Genomic DNA, 22890 nt, shown 5'->3' with positions numbered 1-22890 from the left:
TTATTGCTACTAAATTTTGTATTGTGAGAAATATATTTAGCTGGCTATTTTCACAGTGTGGCTAGGTAGGTTGGCTTGCATTCTTATTGTTGTCTTTGTGATAAAAAACGACTGTCTGTGCATTCTTGGTTCTGCGTTGAAAAGTGTCAAGGTGAGTTTAATTCCAATTTCGATGCATATGTGCATATATAAATCCACTCACACAAATATCCGCTTACCTGGGCCCTATTGCACCAACGAATTATCATTAGCATTTTAGCAGATTATCGAACTTACGCAAAGTTTTGTGTTTTACCAACATGATAAGGAAAAGTCACTCAAATGAGTGTTGATAAGTAAAATATCACTCAAAATCATAGATAAGCGTTGCACCAAAATTTGTAATGCTTAGCGAAAAGGCTTTAGCGGATAAGTGATAATTATGCAAATTATCAAAATTTATTAGCATTTCGTTGCACCAAAAATTTGTATATATCACTTATCATCTTTCATTTTGCTAACTTTAGCATTATTTTGCTGAAAGTAATTTTACCTAACATACAAGTAATAAGTTACATTTATTCAGTCTGAATGAATTTATTTATTTATTTATTGTAAAAGGATAATACAACTATACCTTAACAATCTAAAACTTAAGCTCTAACACGTGATTCGATAAAATATTGACACAAAAAATGCTTCGATTCGAACTATTAAATTTATTAGGCACTCCGCACATTAAGCTCCTAATTATAGTAGTGTAATCGTTTCGGCATACTAAGGTATAAAGCTTTTATGCCGAACACATGTATTTCAATGAAGCTCTGTACATTACGATTCAAAATCTTGTTTTCGCCTAATCATAAAAGCTTCATGAATCGAAGCGTCCAACATTGTAAGGCACTTGTAGTTTTGAAATCATCATTTGTTTACTTTTTTGTGTTGGAGATAAAATTTATTTGTCAGTTCAATAGAAAGTTATTGAAAATGAATGATTTCGTGCTAAAATTCGTGCAAATTGTATTAAACCACAAGCGTTTATGCAATATTTCGGAGCAGAAATATTTGCGGAAGTGCGTAGTTGCGAAAGAACGGCCAGAAAATGTGTTATGTGAAGAAAGTGTTTATTAGCTGGTGACTTATGCACGGCGTGCAAGTGTACAGAAGTCGAGTCGTCATGCATTCGTTTCGGTATGACGAAACGATTACTCTACTTTGATTAGGCGCGTAATGTGCCGAGTGCTTTAGAGGAGGAAAATCTGCAAATAATAAAAGGCGTGTCATAAAAGAAAAAATCAGCTACAGTATAGATTTTGATGTAGTAGAAAAATTTCGGCTATCTCGTAGCCAAATTGAAGAAATTGTATTAAAAATTGGAGCGGACCTACAATATAACAGTGGGTGTAATAATGGCTTAAGTCCGCTACAGCAATTATTATTGACTCTGCACTAATTAGGTAATGGTAGCCAACATCCTGGAATTGGTCAAATGCGTGGGGTTCACAAATTAGCGGTATGTACAATAATCCATCGAGTGGCAAATGCCCTGATAAACAAATTGATGGATGAAACTATTTGTTGGCGGGAATTTACGAAAAATATTGCCACAAAATTTTTCAACATTGGTGAATTTCCTTAAGACGCGGGGAGCATTGATGGAACTATGATTTGTTAACCGGTACGGAAATCATTTAATTAATGCAATGTGGTTTTTGTGTTTTTGTTACTGAGTTATTTTGGAAAGATCCAAATAAATAATCCTTAATTTAGAAAAATTTTGTTATTTATGTAAACATACACAGTCAATACGGACTTACTTTTTTCCTTAATAATTTTTAAGACAGCTAATATATTGGCTGTGCTTTGTGCGCGCGACATAGTAAGAAAAAAAAGATAAATTGAAAATGTTTATCAAATCGCACATGAGTTTGCTAAGCTTTCGTTTTTCATTGAGAAACGGTAATCATTTTAGCTAAGCACATTATTGGAAAAGTTCTCTATTTGAAAAGCAAAAGAAATTGGCTGTGCAATGGTTATCAAATCGACTTATCCAAAAAACATGTCAGTTATTCATTTTTTTAAAAATTGATAAGTTTTTTATGATAAGTAAAGTGCAACACTTATCAACTTTACTTTTCAATAAAAAGGCTTATCCAAAAGTTGTAAAGTGATAAATGATAAGTCATTGGTGCAATTGGGCCCTGTTTACATACACTGACATATTTCTGCGCGTTCACATTTCAATGAACCGAGAATGCGCTGCAAATACAAATGTATGTAAGCACGCATGTATGTATGTACAACAGCAATGCACCCATAGGCTTTTCAGCCATTACATACAACCTGCATGCCAAACTAAAAACAAAGGGTTCGAATTGCAACCTACGCTTTTTAAGCAAAATGCATAGAGTTAAACAACAGATTTATTAACTCTATCTATAAATACGTGAAAGTATTCGCATGCAATATGCAGTCTTACGAAACGCTTCAAATACGCAGCTGGTATTAGTAGAAAAGGGAAGTAAAGAGTAAGAAAGCTTCGTGTAAATCTTAAATTCAAATGACTGCGACTGCTGTTGAAACATTCTGGTGGCTATTTATGAGTTCCACGATTTTGTGTCAAGCTACAGTTGCACAACAGAAATTTTGCGGTCATAGTCTGGCTCAAGCATTGGATTTAATCTGCATTAATGGCTATAATGTCTTGTTAATCAATCCATCCCGAAAGCGTTCTGACTCCGACATGGAGGCAGCACTTGGTAAGTAATATTTTCAAATTCGACCGACAGCTCTTTTTCTTCCACATCTCTTCATCTTTATACTCGTATTAATTTATATTTGTTAAATTTAAATACCGTAGCAACCAATGACGACTATGAGTCAGCGAATGAGCTAAATTTTAAAGGTTTTCCCCTCGGCAATAGGGTGGACCCCTTTTTAGCTAAAATGTTCAATATGTTAATATCAATACGCCATTCGCGTAGCCAGAAGAGGTCCTTTAAAGGCATTTATGATGAATGCTGTACGCAAAGCTGCACCTATACCGAATTATCCGCAAATTGCCGACCTACCTAATTCAATTACTTAGTTTTACAAAAAATTAAACATAACCACAAACATCAGCACTAAAAATTGACCATTCGCCATTGCCTGCCGAGGGACGACCGCTGTTAAGAAAAAACATTGTTTCTATATATTTTTGCGATGTTGCTTTGACCAGGGCTTGAACTCAAGCCCTGCGGAGTGGAAGCGGGCACTGTTAACAATTACGCCACAGCGACCGCCTTGGATTAAATCTGCAGGAATATATATATATTACATATGTAAATTAGAAAATATTTTAATATACACTTTTTTGTAGCAATTTGTAATAAATGATATGCAAGCATTCCAAGATAATGCAAAAACCATACGTTTTATATCAGATTTTTCCAGACTATATTATGATATTTAAAGCATTTAGATAGTTATTAATTAAAATGAATCGAGTACTTGGGTATCGATTCTTTAAAGAATCGGGTATTTTCGAAAGAATCGATTATTTTTGTATACCAAAACTTATTTTAGTCGGAATTTTACTTCTGGCAAAACTATTTTATTTCGTCTTATTCGCATTTGAATTTAGCAGCACTTTTTCACGTTTGAACGCAACAAGCTCTTTTTGTTTTCGAGTTTTTGTAAAGTAAGTTGCTGCCCCTGAATAAATGTCGCAGAGATCAGACGTTTGGAATTTCTTAATAAATCAAAGGACAAAGCGCAATGCATAATCTGCAAAAAAGTTTAAAACATAATGGAAATACTACAAACTTAAGAAAGCACTTACAGCGATTACACCCAGTGCAATTTTTGCAGTGACGCCGGCAAGAGCAGGCCAAGGAACCGACGGTACAAATTTCTGGTAAAGTTTATTTTTGATGTGCAAATACATATGTAGAATAAATTATAATTTATAAGTATTTTCAGAAAGTGTTCGGGCTGAGTCAGTAGGTGATGAAGTCAGTGTTGTGGGTGAATTTCATATAACAGGTAAATTAAGTTATTATAAAACTGCAACTAATTTAAATGACTTACAATTGGCAGATCAAATTAATTTATTGGAAAGCGACGGTGTTCTACCATTGTCTACAAAAAGTTAGCATCAATTAAAGCTATGCAGTAAAACAATTGCCCTCACACAGCAACGAAAAGACAGCATCAACCAAAAGCTATTAAAATTTTTTTTTTCAGACTTTCAACCATTATCAATCGTTGAAAATGTCGGGTTTCAGAGTACACATAATCATTGAATGCCGAATATTCCATGCCATCTAGGAAACAATTGTCAGAAAAGCTATTGCCTAACCTAAATTTATAATAGATCGGTTAGATCGGTGTTAGACTTAACCCTTTCCGGTCAAATCCGTCCCTGATGAAAATAAAAATTTTTCCTCTTAAATACAAGGTTCATAAAGCCTCATAATACCAAAAGTAAAGAAAAAATATTCAAAAGTTGTTTTGGGTAGCTTTAGGGCTACATCAAATTTGGGCAATATATTGTACAAAAGTCCGCAAAGGAGTAAAAGCACTCAAGAAAACTCAATAAATATTTTATTTCTTTAAAAATTACCTTATTTATGTACAAAATAATTGATTTTACTGCAGATTTGTTGGAATGAATATTTTATATCTTTTTAAGTATATTTAGTTAAGATTTGCATTGAAAACTTTTAATTTTATCCATGAGAAGAGAATTATATAAAGAAATTTTGAAAAATTGCATATACAATTTCAATATAAAATACAAATGACCCATTTTAATAAACCTTCGCAGTTTTTCTGCCTTCAGTAGATCAAGAAATCAAAAACCTACCCTTTACTGCAACAACAGCGCACAAGCTGTTCAAAAACTACCCTAATTGCCTGTTTAACTGCAACCTTCATTTGTACAATATATTACCACAACTTGCGTGTCACTGGAATTTTATAAAATAGTCTATTTTTAAATTAAATTCTAAAAATATTTTTAAAACGTTTTCGATTTTGAAATTTAGGTAAACTATTCGTGACATTCCAAGTCTTCATAACGGCTGCATTTCTTTATTCATTCTGAACGTTTGGAATAAACTTTTTTGTTTATTAATTCTTTAGAACGTTCCTGATGAAACGTTGACGTATATTTCCAACGCATTCTGTTTATTCCGGCTGTGAAATGGGATTATCCGGAATGTATAAAGAAACGCAGCCAAAGTTTAATTTGTTTTCAAAAATATTGATAAGATGTTGATAGATGTACAATATATTGTACACATGCAGGGAAAGGGTTAAAAAGCATATTGCGGGATGTAAAATATGTTGGCGTGACCACGGATATGTGGACATAAGAGTCCTCGATGTCATACATAACACGAATATCTATGTTTTTTTACTCTGGTGAACTACGCTCTTATACATTAGAAACAAACGAGGTTTAAGGTTCGCACTCCGGCGAACTATTTCGTACTAGTGGAATATTTTTGAGAAGGTTTTTGTTTTTGTTACGACAATGAACTTAATATAAAAAAATTTCATTAAAATTCACCTTCGGAAGGAACATCTGCCCTGTGTGGCGCACACTCTCAACTTAGTCATCAATGACGCAATTAATTCCTGTGTGGATTTTCAAAAGGTCCTAAACAAATGTAAATTGTTGGTTGGCCACTTTAAACATAGCACGCAAGCTGCCCAAAAATTGAAAGACATTCGCGGCAGATGGGGTTTTCAATATTTAAAGTGAAGCAAGACGTCCCCACCAGGTGGAACAGCTCTTTGGTTATGATCGAGAGATTAGTTAAAATTCAGGACGGTTTATCAATCGCGATTTCAAGCTTGTCTTCTGCACCGGAATTTCTGGATTGAGATGAATGGAAGATTTTGAAAGATGCAGTGCACCTTCTTAATTTGTATGAGTCATTAACAGTACCGCTGTCGGGTATAAAAAAGTGCACACAATGTTTGGTATACTATCAACTAATCTTTCACGTCCCCAGGTGAAAAATATCCAACGGTATCCCAAGTTATTCCTTTAATAAGTGGTTTAAAACATGCTATGAAAAACATAAGTCCGGAAACTATATGCGCAAAATCTCTCAAAGAGGCACTTACTGAAGCAACTGAACGACGTCTTGGAAATTTGTATTCAAATGATATAGTGTCGAAAGCTTGTTATCTTGATCCGCGTTTTAAAGCCGTTGGGTTTAATAGTTCATCTGTTGAAGCCGTTCTCATTAGAAGGCAAAGCGTGGTTTCGTCAACATCGGCAATAGAGAACACAATCGACGAAGATGCAAACATAGTGTGTAATATATGGTCACATTTTGACTTACAGGTTTCTAGATCTTTTACAATCACTAGTCCAAAAGCTTCTGATGAGCTATCAGTGCAGCAATATTTGGACTTACCCTACATAAAAAGAACGGGCGATCCAATAGATTTTTGGCAAACGCATACAAGTTATTTTCCTACCTTAAATGAATTAGAAGAGCAATATATTCCATATTAGATCCATCAACTTCATTGCCGTCTGAAAGAATTTTTTCAAAAAGAGGGCAGATTGCGAACCAAAGACGAAACCGCTTGCCGCCTAAACAAATTAATATGATAATTTTTATTAATAGCTGCAATTCGTTGTAAACTAAAACGTATTATTTATGTAAACTAATAAGCAAAACAGAAGTGCTGTAAATTTTTTGTTGATTTTTTGCTAATACTCGTACTTATGTAGATACCTATGTAAAAGTTTGTAGTTAGTAACTACTAGTCACCTATTTTTATAAGCTTTAAGATATTTACATATAAAATTGTTGAGCGTATAGCCAGATATATATTTTTGCCATAACTCCTATGTATATACATAAGTATGTGTACCCGCAATAGAATGCTTTAAATAAAATAATTTGAATTCGCGTAGAACGCACTGAACTGACTTAATCACTTGCAAGACAAATACATATAACTAGATTCCGTTTCGGATTCTGAGCTCCTCGACAAAACACGTAAAAATACTATGTGCTAGTAACGATTCTTAGTGCAAGAATCAATACTGAGTACAAGTATCGCTGGTAGCGACTCGCTACTGAGTACACAAGTATCGATTCTGAGTACAGGTATTGATTCTAAGTATTGGTATCCATTCTGAGCACAAGTATCCATTCTGAGTACAAGTATCGATTTTGAATACAAGTATCGATTCTGAGTACAAGTATCTGAGTGCTGAGTACTTCTTAGTACTCAGAATCGATCCTTTTTAGAATCGAGTACTGTCGATTCTTTTCAGAACCGAGTATTTACTATTTTAAGTATCGATTCTGCCCAACACTAATATGTACATATGTATGTACATATATTCATATAAATGAAAAAAGGAAAGGCTCTTGAGAAATGGGCTATTTGTAGGTGAGTTTATTTCTTTCTTGAAGGAAAGTCAAGATGCAAGGTTGGCATAAACCTTCGATTTTAGTGAAGGAATTTTTTCTGGTTGTGGGCTGTCCACCACGTAAAACAATGCTCCAGTAAAAAGACCAATCTTGTCTCAAATGGGACCTCCTTCTTTTGTTGACGAATGCGGTGAACGTTTAAAGAACGCTAATAGAGAAGGCGCCTGTGTCTGCTCAGGAATTGCATAAGCTTTTCAAAGATGTAGACATAGTGCAGCGAATTAAACAGAGTGGCTCCGATCGCTCGGGAATGTCATACGAATAGAGAGAAAACATATAACGCGGATAAAGATGTTTGTAGCAAATGAAGAGCAAGACTTCGGCGCTGGAAAGACTAGGCGGAAAAGGGCTTGTGACATTTATGTACAATTGGCGTTAGTTGGTACAGAACAGAAATGACTGGCCTGCTATATAGAAACCCTTAGGCGGTTACGGTGCCGACAAGAAGAAGAAATTATCAAAATGGAATGCATTTTCAATTTTGCTAATTTTTAAATTTCTTTCATTTATTTCGGAGTACTGATGCTTCTCAATACAAAATTTGATGCAAGTTTTCTGCTTTAAAGCATTCTTAAAAAAAAAAAAAAACTTAGAAAGCTACCAATTGCTTTATTATTAGACAACCAAACAACTTAGGGCGTATAATTCGATACACAATTTGCGTATCATAAAAAATAACAGCCTATTTTGAGCCTTCGTAATTTCCCAAAATACAAATAAAAGTAATAGAGAGTTTCAGAACTTTGTTTACACGCGTAACACGCGCCAACATTCCAACAACGGTGGGCGCAATGTATGTAGTAAAAAGTAAGAATTGTAGTCAAATAAAAAATTATGCGTCGCACATTGACCATTGACATTGTTTTTCTTAGTCATTGTTGTTGTATAATTACCATTATTGTCACAAAAAAGAAACAAATAAAAACTAAAATTACACAATTGGCAAGCAGTATAAGGTGGACGATTTGGCGGGTTCAGCTAACGGAGTCCAGTTGGAAAGACAAAGTAATGGGCCACCCACTGACAGCAAAAGCATTGTCCGCATGGCTTGGTGTGAGATATATACATACCTAATACTAATAAAGTAAAAACCCAATATTTTGGGACAGTCTGTATGCTTGTTTAAGTCCATTGAGTTTCTAACGTTAGATGAGATAGTGCGGCTCTTTTGAACCAACTTGCCGTAGCTCGCCAGCCTTCCACTTGCTGTGTTAATGTTAAATTGTAAAATCAATTATAATGAACAGAATGCCAGAGAAGAGAAAAAATAAAATATAAGTTAAGGATTGAAAAAGACAAAGTCTACCTTGCCGGAATAGTAAGAACAACACACATAAAACAAACAACAAAAAAAAAACATACAATATGGCCAACAAAGGTGCGCAAATAGTTATTTTGGGATGGACAAAAGGAGCACGAAATTAATGTTATCACTTACAAACATAGTAAGGTTTGCTTTTCTTTTGGTGTAAGAGAGCGAAAAGGATGAAAATAAATAAACAAGAAAAATGTAAGTTACACGAGCGTAAAAAACAATACATTTAGTACAAGTAATTTTTAAGCGACCTTAAGAAAGTCGAAAACGAAAGTTAGAGGAAGAAAGACTTTAGACAACAAGTAATTTTTAAGCAAAAAACGAAACCGACTTCAAATCCCATTATCAAATTTAAAGGTAACGTTAATGTATTCATGATCCAATAATCGTATCTAAACTAAATGTGTATGGGACTACCTCTGAGGTACCACCTTTCCTTTAAAAAAAATTAAGAAATTATAGAAATCGGTTAACGAGGTACAAAGTAATGCGGAAAAGTTGTAATTTTAAACAAGTTTGAAAAGTTCCTTTAAAGATAACAAATTAAGTATTTGTTGCCCATATATTTGCTAAGTGCCTAATCAAACTTTATCTCCGGTTTGCGGTGTGCGCCTTGGGGTTAAGACACAAATGGGAAACCAACTTTCTATGCCATCACCGAAGAGCAAATGGCTTTTATGAAATGTTTTTTCGGCCATGCGAAAGCAATTTATGTATTTATTTAAATTCATATTCCTATTCGTCTACATCATAGTTTTCGAGACAGTTTTAGTCTTAGCCTCGGTGTCCATATTCGTCTTGTTAACTTCGCTTAGTGTTCATTTTCGTATTTGTATTTGTCTTCGCCTTCGTAATCGGCTTCGTGTAAGATGTCTTATTCTCATTTGACTTCGTATTCGCTTCCATTCTCATATTCTTCTTCGATTTCATATCTTCTCCGTATTCATCTTCACATTCGTATCCGGCTTCCTATGTGATCGTTGCATTCGCCATCGTATTTAACGGTGTTCATACCTCAACTATTTATCTATTTATAGCCGTCTTCGTCCTTCTCTTGATCTTAGTCTTCCTTTCTTTTCCCTACTTTATCTTTATCTTTAATTTCTGTATGTGTCTCCGTATTCGTCTCCATCTTCTTATTTATATTCGTCTTAATCTACATATTCATGTTCGTTTTAGATTGCAGCTTTCATTCTAGTATTCGTGTCCGCTTTTGTCTTGGAATTATTCTTCATCGTTGCATTCCTCTTCATACTCGAATTTGTCTTCGCCTTTGTCTTATTCTTAGTAACTGTTGTTGCTTTGGGCTTGGACTAAGTCTAGGGCTGCCAGACGTCCTGGTCTTCTAGGATTTGTCCTGGTTTTGACAAATTGTTGTAGTGTCCTGGTCTGCACTTAAATTGCTCTGGGTTTTTAATAACGATTTCATAATTGGCAGAATTTTACTATGCATAAATGTTAAGATTTCTGTTATTAGTAACCTACATTCGTTCAGTTTTTATAATGTAATGAAAGCGCATTTTACACCAAATAAACAGCTGTTAGTTGAGACAGTTAATTGCAGTTTTTGATGTAAGTAATTTTGACATAATGAAAACCAAGCATTGGATAAAGTTTTAAGACTATAAAGAATCTGAAATCTTATTTATTTTTTGTGAACTTATTTGTATATTAATGCTTAAACATTTATCGAAGTTCCGATTGTTCAATTTTCTTGTATATTTTTAATGCATTCGAAGTATTGAAAATATCGGTTTTTATATACAACACATCGAATAAGAAAACGGGAACAAAATTCTAAGGAACTTTCTCTCGAAGAACAATTTGGGAACTAAAGTCTCAGGGATGTTCTGACAGAGAACGAAACAGGAACAAATCTTCTCTGAACTATTCGCGAAGAAAATATTTGTCATGGCGGTGCATTAATTTGAAATATCTGAATATTAAAATGAAAAAAATAACATCATGCAAATTAAGTCAACGAAAGACTTAAGACACGAACTTTTCTTGCACAGAAAATTAAAAATTGTTTCATAAATGGGCAGTTCACCCTAATGATAAACGATCTGTAAGTTGAAATGATCCAGCCTTCCTCTGGCTTAGAATTAATCATTGTTCTCACTGAACGGATTTTTCATCACAGCACGCAGACGCCCCTCTAATTCTTGATGTTAAGTTTTCAAGGCTCTAACCCCCTATTGCGAGTAGTAGATAAACGACTATTTTTCGATTATCGATTTTCCATGCTATTTAGAATGTCGATTTCTCGTTCAATAAGCGACTGCGAATATTTTGTCGCTCATCCTTCTACAAACGAACAATTGTTGGATAATTGATAATCGATTAATAGTCGTTTATCTACTAATAGTCGACACTCACAATAGGGGTGTTTTGTTCTCTAGCAAAACGTTCCCCAGGCTTTTGTTCTTATGCACGAAAGTATTGTTCTCATTTTGTTCTTCTTGAGAATGTTTTTGAGACTTTTGTTCTCATTTTGTTATATATATGTTATATATATATATATCAACCTTTCTTACCTCAAATACCACTGAAGCTAGCTGAAAATATATACTAGCTTCTAAATCTTAAAGAAATGTTCCAAAGAAATATGCTTTAATATTTTTTAATATTTTGAAACAAGGTTGCATTTAACATTCAATCCTTTGTTATTTGAAAATAATTTTTTTAAGATTTACTTGACATGCGCATTGTGTTTACAGCATTCGCATTTGACTTGAAATTCGAAAAGAACTTTCAAACAATAGCGGATGTGCCTGGCATTCAGTTGATTGCAACGAAACGGACATATATTGTCCGTACATACATACAAATATTGTCATGCATTCACTATTTTTATATGCAATTACAAATAATTTCATCTATGTACATACATATGTATGTCAGTATGTATGTACATTTGAACTTACTTTGCCCCACATTACATTTGTCTAATTGCCACCATCTTTCCTTTTCTTTCCAAACTACTTGCAGGTGCGTAAGACGTTTGCGTCAAGAGCTGCTTGTCGTAATTAGTTGGTCAAAATGTCTGATTGCGAGTGACCGGAAAAGTCTATTGCTTGGGATCAGGAACAGCGAGAACAGCAACACAGCACGAAATCAAGAAGTTCGCATTGCGCAATGCGGATGTGTAAAATACTTTAAGAGTACGAAATAGAATAAAATGAAAAGAGACCATCTAATAACATTTAGTGAAATTGAAAATGAAGCTGCAAAAATAAGAAATAAGAGAAAAACATGATTGGAGAAAATGAATTATATAAACAAACAAGAAAGTTAGTTGCGAAAATGCTGCAAAAATCAAAGTGTCCAAACAGCAAATTGCTGGCGTATTAAGAAGTCACATACATACGAGCACAGATACGGTACGTGTACAGCATGCATAGCCATATCACGGTTGCCACTTTGGTAAAATGTTGCCAAAATCTCTGGTAATTTGCTAACTTCCGATTTCATTTGGTAACTTTCAGACAAAATGTTTAAAATCATTAAAATATTTTTGAATATCATATAATACATACACGCAGCTAAGTTCTTATTGAATTAATTTCTTTCTGATGATAAATACGAAATTGTGATTTATGATTGGCGATATGCACATATCCATAAGGAGCTAGGGTCATGGCGTAGGCTTCGGTCTTTTAAATTTAGAAGATTATTATATGAGATTTTAATATTAAACTGTGAAATAAAGAAGCTATCCTTGCCTCAAAAGAGATTTATTTTCGTACTATCTACATAGCAGTTGATTTAAAGTTTAGTTAAAATTGCTTTAAAACAAGAAAAATTGGTCATGACATATATTTAAATTTAATCAGATATAAAATGCGAAGAATTGGTCCAAAGGGGTGAAAACCTATAATCAATGAGTTCACTGGATCGCAAATTTAAATTTTTGTTCTGCCACTATGTAGAAATGCTCGCGGATTCCGAAAATCGAGTAAATTTTTTTTTCCTGTGGACAAGTTTTTGAGAAGTTTGCAATTTATCTTTATTCAGCTAAAAGAAGTGGTTGAAACTACTGAAAATAAAAGTAGGTTTTTTCACTTGTAGAAATAGGTGGATATTTTTTAAAGTAATTTTGAACAGTTTTGGCCAGGTTTTTTACATTAAATTTGTACGGGCCGTACTTTAATAGTGCAAAAATTGTAAAAAATAGAAGAGTTTTTGTAAATTTTTTTGTGATGAAGTCAAGCTACTAGCAAAGAAAATCGATAGATTATAAAACAGCTGAGTGGCAACTTTCATATAAGCTAGAAAGTGTAAATTAACGCCCATTGTTTATTACAAAAGAAAAAAGGCGTTTAATACTTTTGGTAAATTTTTGGTAACCTTTTAAAAAAATGTTCGTAAAATTTTTTCTAGGTGTGTGGAAACCGTGAGCCATATACGTATTTTTACGTGGAAGTATGAAGGTCTGGAAAAAGGTATATAGTATATATACATATATGTATATATATATCTGTGGACATTTGACAAACCAACTTTTCTTGATTTCTGCATTTTTTTTCCTTAAGGGTCTAAATTGTGGGAACCCAGTAAGTGGAGACTTAGTAAACTTTCAGAAATTTGTGTACTGCTGTTTCTTTGTTTTCGCTTCAAAAACTAGACCTCCCAAAGGCATATTCATAAATTTTTTTTTATCGGAAAAAATCCATAGATAAGTATGCACAATATCCCAATTCAAGAATTTCATACTTGGTTCCATTCCCACTCCCAGCCTCATTTGTTATGGTATCCGTTATGGAAACCATTGAACTGACTAGCAACATAAGTAAAAAAAAGTACATTGCCAAACAAACAGACGGGAGTTCGCTGTAATGTACCAAATATGTATGCTGAAGAAACTTTGGAATGACATGTGCGGCTGCCAAGCAATTTAATGAGATAAGTGGAGCAGAAATTAGGATAGCACAAGAAAGATATCTATGTACAATTCTGTGGTCACAAGCAATAACCGCCTGAGTCGACTTAAGAAAGAATGGAGTTATATATGCTATCGTATTCCGCAACCCCTATTCGATGGGTACGTGAAATCCCCATCTCGCCAGCAGGGCTACTTAAAATGTTATAGGCGAAAATATTTTGGTTTCCCCGTAAAGCTAACATTACAATTCAAATGTTTAAACATTTTTCTCGAATTCAGGTTTTTGGACTTAGGCGGTTTTTGCTTATGACCACAGAATTATTTTAAATTGATTGGTAAAGAACAAACAATTGTTTTCCATAATTTAGTAGCTTTATCTAACTTTATTGGTTATAATGCAGTGGTGCACAGCGTTGGCATAGCTCCCAATACAAGCGCAAAATTTTTGTATCAGTATGTATGTACTCAACAAAACCCAGCAAAAACTTTTAACTTTTTGGGAAATACTTATTTTTGTATCAATGGAGTAACGCAATACAAGTCGCCCCAAGAAAAATTTCGCTTATCCGTTGCATGATACCTAAAGGTGAAAAGGTGCCAAGTCCACTTCTTTTTATACCCGAGCGCACTTGTGAACAGGTTATTATAACTTTGTTCGCATGGTTGTTTGCAACAGGTAAAACGAATCGAAATAGATATGGACAAATGTATACATAATTCTGATCATTTAGAGAAGAAGAGAAGTCGATTAAGCCATGTCTGTCTGTCCGTCTGTTCTTCCGTCCGTCCGGCCGTCTGTCCGTGTACAAGATAAATCGAGCAAAAATTGAGATATCTCAACGGTATTTTCGAAAAATGCAAAAACTATGATTTTTCAATCCAAATTGTTGAAAATTAGTATATGAAGTGAAATTTTGGTAAAAAATAATATTATGAAATTTTTGGAAAAGGGGCATGACCCCGCCCACTTATGAAGAAATACTGTATCTTAGTAGCCGCTTCACCAATCCTTACCAAATTCGGTACGAGCCTTGCTGTGGGTCCAGCTAAGAAATTTGCTGGAAATCATTGAACTCGGGCAATAGCCACGCCCACCTCCCATATAATGGTAATTTACAGAAACACGAAAACTGCGATAAATCAGTAAATACTGAAGATAAGTGACTCAAAATCGATTATTGCAATGATCACTGAGCAGAAAATTTGATTAGGTATTATAAATTTTTGGATTTTGGGCGTGGCGCCGCTCACTTATGATCACAAATGTGGATCTCAGTAACCGATTTATCACTTTCTACCAAACTTGGTGTATTTAATAACCTTGGTGCGAGAAAGCAATTCGTTGAAAATTATTCAAATCGGACTAAAATTGCACCGATTTCCTGTATATTCCGGTAATTTTTTGATTTACGAAAACTCCGATATTTCAATAACTGAAGACGGTAATTTACTCCAAGTTAATACTTACAACAAGGCCCCTATTCGGAAATGCAGCAAACCAAAGCATCAGTCTCTTTTACTTTTAAACTATAATTGCTGGAAAAGCCCAATTTGTGTAACTAAGCTCCAATTCGGCATCTAACCGCGTTTGCGCATATTGCACATTTCCATCAATTATAGTTTAGAAATAAAAGAGACTGATGCTTTGGTTTGCTGTATTTCCGAATAGCTCCAATGTCTTAACAATAAATAAGACTGTTATAGACTTTTAGCGCCGGGTATATAAAATTCGGTTTCGACCGAACTTATATGTACTTCTTTAGTTGTGTGTGTGTTTTTTTTTTAATTTTGTTTGTGATGCAGAATGAAAAATTATGCGAATCTACGTCGACTTTTGTCTCTCCTGAACAATTACAAAAAATTAACTTGGCAGCTTTTCACATTTAGGTAACGATATATACATTAGTAAGGTAAAAAAAGCTTGTAATAAACCTCACGGTGAGGCTTGCCAAATGTCTGGGTGTAGGAGCCACTGGGCTTGGGACAAAATCTGCGCGCTGCGGGTTTGATATTAATTCCTTCGAGTTGCGGTTAAAAACTTTGAGATTCTCCGATTTACTGGAAATGTGACTAACAATAATTAATTTTCTATTTTGAATCGCTCTTCTAGTGCCATTTAAAATGTTTTAACAACCTTGTCGTTGTTGAAACTATTATCGATTGGCAACTGCATTTCAAAGAAAAACATCTCATTTATAAACCTGCCTTTACATCCATCAATTCAATCACTTCATATGTAGATACGCAGTGAATACAAATTTTTATACGAATACAGAGTTCAGAGAATTGCCGAAGGTAATTGGCAAAATTCTGCCTATACCAGTAAGCAATGAGGTTTTATAATGAATGAGGTTAAAATTGATAATGTCAAAAGCCTATTCACAGTGCTGACAAAGTGACATATCACAACAAGCCAGAGATGCTTTCTGTTTTATGAGCAAAGAAACCAACCAAAAGTTTAAGCGTATTGCCATCCTACCAACGAGAAAAATACCTACCAATTTTGGTAGGAAAAGCCCAAAATGTCTGAAATTCCCGGTAACACTGAATTACAAATTTTAATTTTGATTTTGTTCTCCAGACGCTGATTCAGAAAATCGAGTTAATTTTTTTTTATGAATACGTTTTCGAGATATTTGCAGTTTACCGTTATTCAGCTTAAAAAAAGAGTCGTTCCACTTAATCACGTATATCTTACGAACCATTTTAATAATATGAAATACTGCAAATGAAAGAAAAAAAACTCTCCATAAACCGTACATACATCACTTTTCGATAGCCTTGACGGTTCTGAGAAATAAGTTAATCATTCCAGAATTATTGGTTTTTTTTTATGGAAAAATGCTAAAAATTCAGGGAACGGATTCAAAAAATAATAGTTTCTGTGTAAATGCTGTGCACTTGTGTTAAAGTCTGTTCCGTTAGAAAAAAATTAAGCTACCAAAGAAGAAAATCGATGGATATATAAGATAATAAAAAAGCAGAAAAGGGTGTTACTCATACGTCACGTACAGCTGAGTAGCTAGAGTGCACGGTAGTTCGGATAGCAGATCTAGCTGGACGAAAGTTAAAATTTTTTTGTTTTTAAAATACTTAATAGTACTTGGAATACATTCCTGACAATACATTCAAATAGAAATTGCATTTATTAAAGCATTAACATATGTAAACAAACAAAAAAAGGTAAGTCAACGCCGCCTATTTGAGAACTCTATTTTAAAAGCTGAAATTTAACTTAAAAGATTGCTAATTGCACTCACAAATATTTGCATAATTGCAAATTGACTTTATACACAAAAAATTACACTTATTCCGCTATAGATTCAGAGGTCATAACGCAATTTATGTCCACATTGGTATAAGCAAATTTATTCTGGCAGGGGTTGTGTGTTAAAACAGAAAAATACTTGGAGTTATAAACCCTTTGGTTATGTAAGAGTTAAAAAAATAGTACCTCGCGAATTTTCTGCTTTCTGAAATTAAAAAAATATACAACAGGCATGCAAATCTTTAAGCGCTGTTATAAAATTTTTTCTGAAATTTATTTGTGTTTCTTGCTGTGATCTTAAATTTTAGTGTTGAAAGAAATATCTGATGAAAATGCTCGTTCCGAAGTAAATAAAGTAAATTAAGTAAATGACTTTAGATTCGTAATCAGCAACCCAGAAAATCCCCAGATACCCAGTTACATAGAAATCTACCGATTTTTTTAAATTTTCGTCCGCCATATTGGATCCGCCATTTTGAATTTTTGGTAAATGACTTTAGATATGTAATAGCGACCCAGAAAACCCCCAGATACCCAGTTTCATAGAAATCTACCGATTTTTTTTTTAATTTTCGTCCGCCATATTGGATCCGCCATTTTGAATTTTTGATAAGTGACTTCAGATTCGTAATCAGCGACTCAAAAATCCCCTAGGTAAGAAGTGGTGTAGAGATCCATCAACGAGTATTTGTTTAAATAGTTTCGTCCAGCTAGATTTGCGATCCGAACCACTGTGGAGTGTTGGCAAAAAACTAGATAGACCTTCTGAGATTGAAGGCAACATGAGTTTTGCCCACCTGCAGTCCCTCGATGACACCCAGTCATTGCTGAGCGAAGTTCTGTTTCTAATAGTGGGTTCGATGGCCGAAGTGGGGAATTCTATAACTGGTTGCGGACCGAGGAATGCCTGTTCTGAACCAACTCTGGCCAAATAGACAGATGTCTCATTACCAGGTAATCCCGAGTGACCTGACACCCAGAGCCAGTGTTGTCGCGCAGCATTTTTAATGGTAGCCCAATTCCTTTAAAAAAATGGCTAAAAAAGAGCTAAAAAAAAGTCGTTGTGGCTAAAAGTGGTAGCTAAAATTTACTTACATAATCATATATAAGTATAAACGCAAACATTTTCAATAAGTAATGGTATAGAAAAACAATGAACTCTGGAAAAAAGCTACTATTTTATCCAACCTAAAACCTTTTTGTATAATAGGGGAAATATACGACACCAGCTTGCTGGCTCGATCAAGTGATTGTACCATCAGGCTCGAAGCATATAACTTACCAGCATGCTGGTACAATATTTATTTCTTTACAAATGAGGTCCAGGAAAGATCGAAACGATTAGAGCCGAAATTTCGTAATTTTTCCACCATTTTGTTAAACATTGCTTTTTTTTTATTCACAACTACAATATCTTGAACTTAATATTCCACAAACATGGCTTTGACTCATATAGTGCAAGAAATTTCCGCCAAAAAATTTTCAAGTAGTTTTTGAAGTCGCACCAGCAGCTGGTACAATCACAAGAACATACACGGTCAATCGCCTTGATAGGCCATTTAACAAATGAAGCATATTAAGGGCCAGTTTTTCAGTGTACAGCCGTGGTTTAAACTAAGTTTAAACGCCCGATCTGGCTTGTGTTAACTAAGATCAGCCAATCAAATGTCAGCCAGCTGTTCAATTTAAACTCGGTTTATTTAATCTGAATTTAAACTTGACTGAAAAACTGACCCTAAGGGCTGTAAACTTATCTATTTTAAACTATAGTTAAATCGTTAATAGATAAGTTAAAAAACAGCCCTAACACTAAGTATGTATAAAACGTAAGGAACATACAATACACACATGTATATATATCAGTCTTTCTTAGTTTAAAAATTCATCTCTTAAATAAATGCAAAAAAATTAGATCAAATTAAACGTAAGTATAGAACTTTTTCATGCCCAGTATGAATAAATTCCCCAAAGGGCTAAAAAAAGGGCTAGGGGCAATTTTAAATTTATGTGGCCAAAAAAATAATGTGGTAGCTAAATCTAGCCACCAAAGGGCTAAAACGGCAACACTGCCCAGAGCAAAGCAAGCTCGTTATGTTTACCGACATAATTTAGTCCAGACTTGCATTGCCGAACTAGTTTGGAAGTAGTTAGAGGGCAAGACAATGCTTGGCTGTCACAGCAGAGACATATTTTCCACCACGTAGACCTTGAGGGTTGAAAATGCCATCGCTTATATTTCAGAGCCCTTCGTTGACGATAAACATTTAACCTGCAGCAATAGTGATAGTATGAGCCTACAGCTATTGAGGAACCTCTTACGAAAGTAGTGTTGGAGAGCTTCATATCGTATATATAGGACGTATTTCCAGATTTCCTAACGAAGGCGTTGTGCAGAATAATAGAAGGAGAGGCAAAGTAAGTAAACAATTAACCCTTAGTTAGGCGCATAAAGCAAATCACACAATCAGTCGCATAAGGTCTCGAGTGACCATTAAAAAGTGTTGAAAAAGGAGTGTAAGAAATAAAAAATTGAAGTCTTTTTTATGAAAAATAATAAATACTTTATTATCGTTAACTTAACAAAAAAAAAACAAAAAAAATAACATTGATTTCACTCATAGATTAAAAATAAAAATTTACCTCTGCCAAAAAATGTTACGTTAGTGCTCGCTTAGGGTCAGCACTCAAGAGAATAGCGACACATGTGTACGCGTCAATGTAATAGCCGTGACTAAATTACGCACCCCGTAGGATGCTAAGTTATAAGCTAAACAGAGCTCGAGCCCGCTCCTAGCTCTCCAAGACATTTGTTTCCACTTGAAGGCCTTGCGCCTAATTAAGAGGTAAGTCTAACTGCACGTGTTATCGAAAATGTTTGAAAATGGGGTAAAACCACCCGTGCTTGCCTTTAACGGTAGTTTTTAGAAAGGTGAAAAACTGTATGTAATACGCCCGCCGGGTATTTAATCTTCAGCTTCGGCCGAACTTAGACTTTTTTACTTGTTTTAGTTAATACAGAAAGCCTGACAAAAAAAATTTAAAGTTGTTTTTCTAGTTTTTTAGACATTCCTTCAGCTAACAAGCGTTTGTTAACAAAATAAAACTAGCACATTTAAGAAATTAACCATAACCTGGCGGAGTAAGCTGTCTTAAAGTATCAGATTTATGACGAAAAAACCAGCATGTCAAAAACATCCGATTGCCACCGGCGACAACAAACAAATAGGCATCAAATTTATTTTAATGTCATATTATTTATCGAAATAAAAGTTAAAAGAGAATAAAAACAAAAATCAATGCTTAAATAAACATTCATAGCTGTGCAGTACGCATTGCTAAGCAAAAGTTTAAGGATAGATGCGCCGTTTTAAGACAAGCAAAGGCAACAGACGGTGAAAAACATTCAAAAAAGAAAAACAGTCGAAATGAAAAACAAGAATTTGTGTACGACTCGTAACAGGCACAACCGAGTTTTATTTATTTTTCAAAGCTGGCAGCACATGTGCAGAAAACACACCATTTAGCTAAGCCAAAAGACATGCCTGAAAACTTACATACATAGTATGTATATGTATGTTTACCTGCCATACACATATTGCGAACACATAAAAGCATACATATGTGCAGTGGCGGGAAAACAAATAGGAACGCGACATTTCAACAAGTTTTAGCTATTTTTTTTTTTTGGTTTAGTATACCTATGTGAAAGCATAGTTCACTATGTAATAAAATCCATGTGTGTTCGAATTTCATGCTTCGTACAAAAATTCAACAAATTTTCATAAAAATTTCAAACTTTTGATCAAGAATGTTTGGAGAAATGTATGCAATTTTATAGCCTATTAAATTCGAATATAAAAAAGTCACGATCGATGTAGATTTTTGCCAACTTTTGTTGTTCCATTCAAGGTATGCTCTAACATTTTTAATATGAAAGAAAATGCCTACCATCAAAAAATTGCCAAAAATCAATGGTATCTTGTAGCTGCTCGAAACCAGCACTTTATGTAGTATACTAAAATTAACTGGTCTATAAAAGTGCGTACCAATAATTTTCTAAAAAAAAAAAATTATTCTTAATCAAAATTTGTAAATTTCGATGAAAATTTGTTTATTTTTTTTAATAATGTGTACAAAGTTGGATTTATACGGTATTTGTTGTATAATTAGCTAGACTTTTATAAAAAAAATTACAAGCATTAAATAAAGAAAATAAAAAGGCCAAAACTGATCAAAATGTTGTTGGCTTATTTAGTTGAGCGCAATGGCATATGTGCATATGCTCGTATATGTACGTATTTATGTAAATATGTATGTATGTAAATATTTATGAATGTGTGTATCTTACCTAGAAAAATTACATGAAAATAATACAAATGCACGACACGTAAAATCAAAACGATAAAAGTGATAAAAAAAGCAAAGTGCTTAGAGTGATGGAAGTGAAAACAAAATATTGCAAAAAACGCACACACACAAACACACTTCTATAGTTTTTCATCAAAATGGAAGCGGGTTTGTGTGTGCTGGGAGAGGAAAAAAAACTAAGCACATGCTTAATGTTGAGTTCCTCTTCGTTTCAAGTTTTTTCCAATTCTCAATTGCAGGTGGGATGGGCGAAATGCGTGTGTGAGTGAGTGAGCGAAACACAAACATTCGACTGTAAGCAGCAGCAGCAGCAGCGAAATAAATAGAGAAATACAAGAAAACAAACATATGTGTATAAAAAAAAACAACTTGAAACTATGTATGTATGTTGTGGAAGTGAGCAAAAAGAATTAAAGTGGCAAATCACAAAAGTAAATTCAACAGTGAAATCGGTTTTGGAGCCTGTGGGGCCACCAGCACCAATACTTAGCCTTTCTGATAAAGTACATTTTTAACAACATTTATATGAACAGATGTGTGCCGAATTTAGTTGAACAGTTTAATGCCGTAACATATTTAAAGATTAAAATATGCATTTCTCCAATATTTAACAAAAAACCCCCAGAGAGAAATTCAATAAATTATATCTGTGTATATAGTAGGACGAGTATTTATATACATACATAGTGTCCTTATAATACATGAATAAGTAAAATTTAGCATAGTTTTTGCTGAGCGAAAAGTTGAAAAAAAATTAACAAGAGAAATCGCTTCCGGTGCAATTGGCGTCGACAAACAATAAGCTACCAAACAAAGCTGCTCTACGGCAAGCAAGCAAGCAGTGCTACAAGCACAACTACAAAATGGCTGCGCAAAATTGCATTTCGCCATTTTTACCACCCCTCCGAATGGCTTTCCTCACATTGCCGTTGTTGATAGTGCATACACAGGCGCGAATCGGTAAGTGATTTCTTCTTTTTATTAAAAATTTATGCCACAAATATTGCCTTAATATTTTTCATAGATAAAATTGCAGTTAATATTTATGAAAAAGTAAAATTAAAATATAGAAAAAGAATGGTACATGTAAAACTAATTTATGCAATTAAATTTTAATGAAGCTTCATTACCCTAAGGGCTGTTGAAATGGTAACAGTACAAATATTTGGTTTGCAAAGTGATGTTCAGCCAAATAAAAAATATTAGCACTGTTCAGGATCTACTGCAATAAAATGCAAACGGTTGTCATGGTATCATTCACAAAATTTGCAAATCCAGGACTATTTGCACAAGATCCTGAACAGCCCAATTTTACATATATGCCTACAAATATATATAAGTTGTAATTATTAATACATGCGTGTCTAAAAACCGGGGTGTTAAACTTTTTTTTCCAGCTCAGGAAAACAGCAAATTGTGGGTCTCACGCAAACTATGCCCAAGCGTTAGTATTCACATCTATGCAGTAGTCGCATTCCAAAGGGGCCTTACTCGACTTCATAACAATTAAAATTTTTCCTAGAACATCATTGTGACCCAATTTTGCAAGAATGCCAGCTAGAGGTTTCAAAAATTCCACAAAATTTTTAAGAATTATTGTGTACTCGGATTTACCGAAACCAAA

The 22890-nt window shown here is 34.1% G+C and overlaps 2 protein-coding genes across 2 annotated transcripts in view; both read left to right on the top strand.

The window, feature by feature from the left end:
* The first annotated feature begins 2459 nt into the window (after nt 1-2459).
* Nucleotides 2460-3322, top strand: LOC118746431 (probable insulin-like peptide 1). Its single transcript, XM_036480285.1, has 2 exons — nt 2460-2738; nt 2840-3322. Exons 1-2 carry the CDS (start codon nt 2540-2542, stop codon nt 3052-3054), a joined length of 414 nt encoding a protein of 137 aa, XP_036336178.1. The 5' UTR covers nt 2460-2539; the 3' UTR covers nt 3055-3322.
* An 8423-nt stretch (nt 3323-11745) lies between these two features.
* The window catches only part of LOC118746170, a gene marked incomplete in the record, with an annotated part of 421140 nt that continues 409995 nt past the window's right edge, over nt 11746-22890 (top strand). Inside the window, 2 exon segments of the mRNA XM_036479972.1 lie at nt 11746-12128; nt 21506-22226. Of these exon segments, the coding sequence (XP_036335865.1) occupies nt 22130-22226 (97 nt within the window).

This window comes from Rhagoletis pomonella, unplaced genomic scaffold, assembly GCF_013731165.1.
Source record: "Rhagoletis pomonella isolate Grant_MI unplaced genomic scaffold, Rhpom_1.0 Rhpom_scaffold_00010, whole genome shotgun sequence".
Lineage (NCBI taxonomy): Eukaryota > Metazoa > Arthropoda > Insecta > Diptera > Tephritidae > Rhagoletis > Rhagoletis pomonella.
The sequence above is the reverse complement of the archived record's forward strand: the minus strand, read 5'-3'. Positions and strand labels throughout refer to the sequence as shown.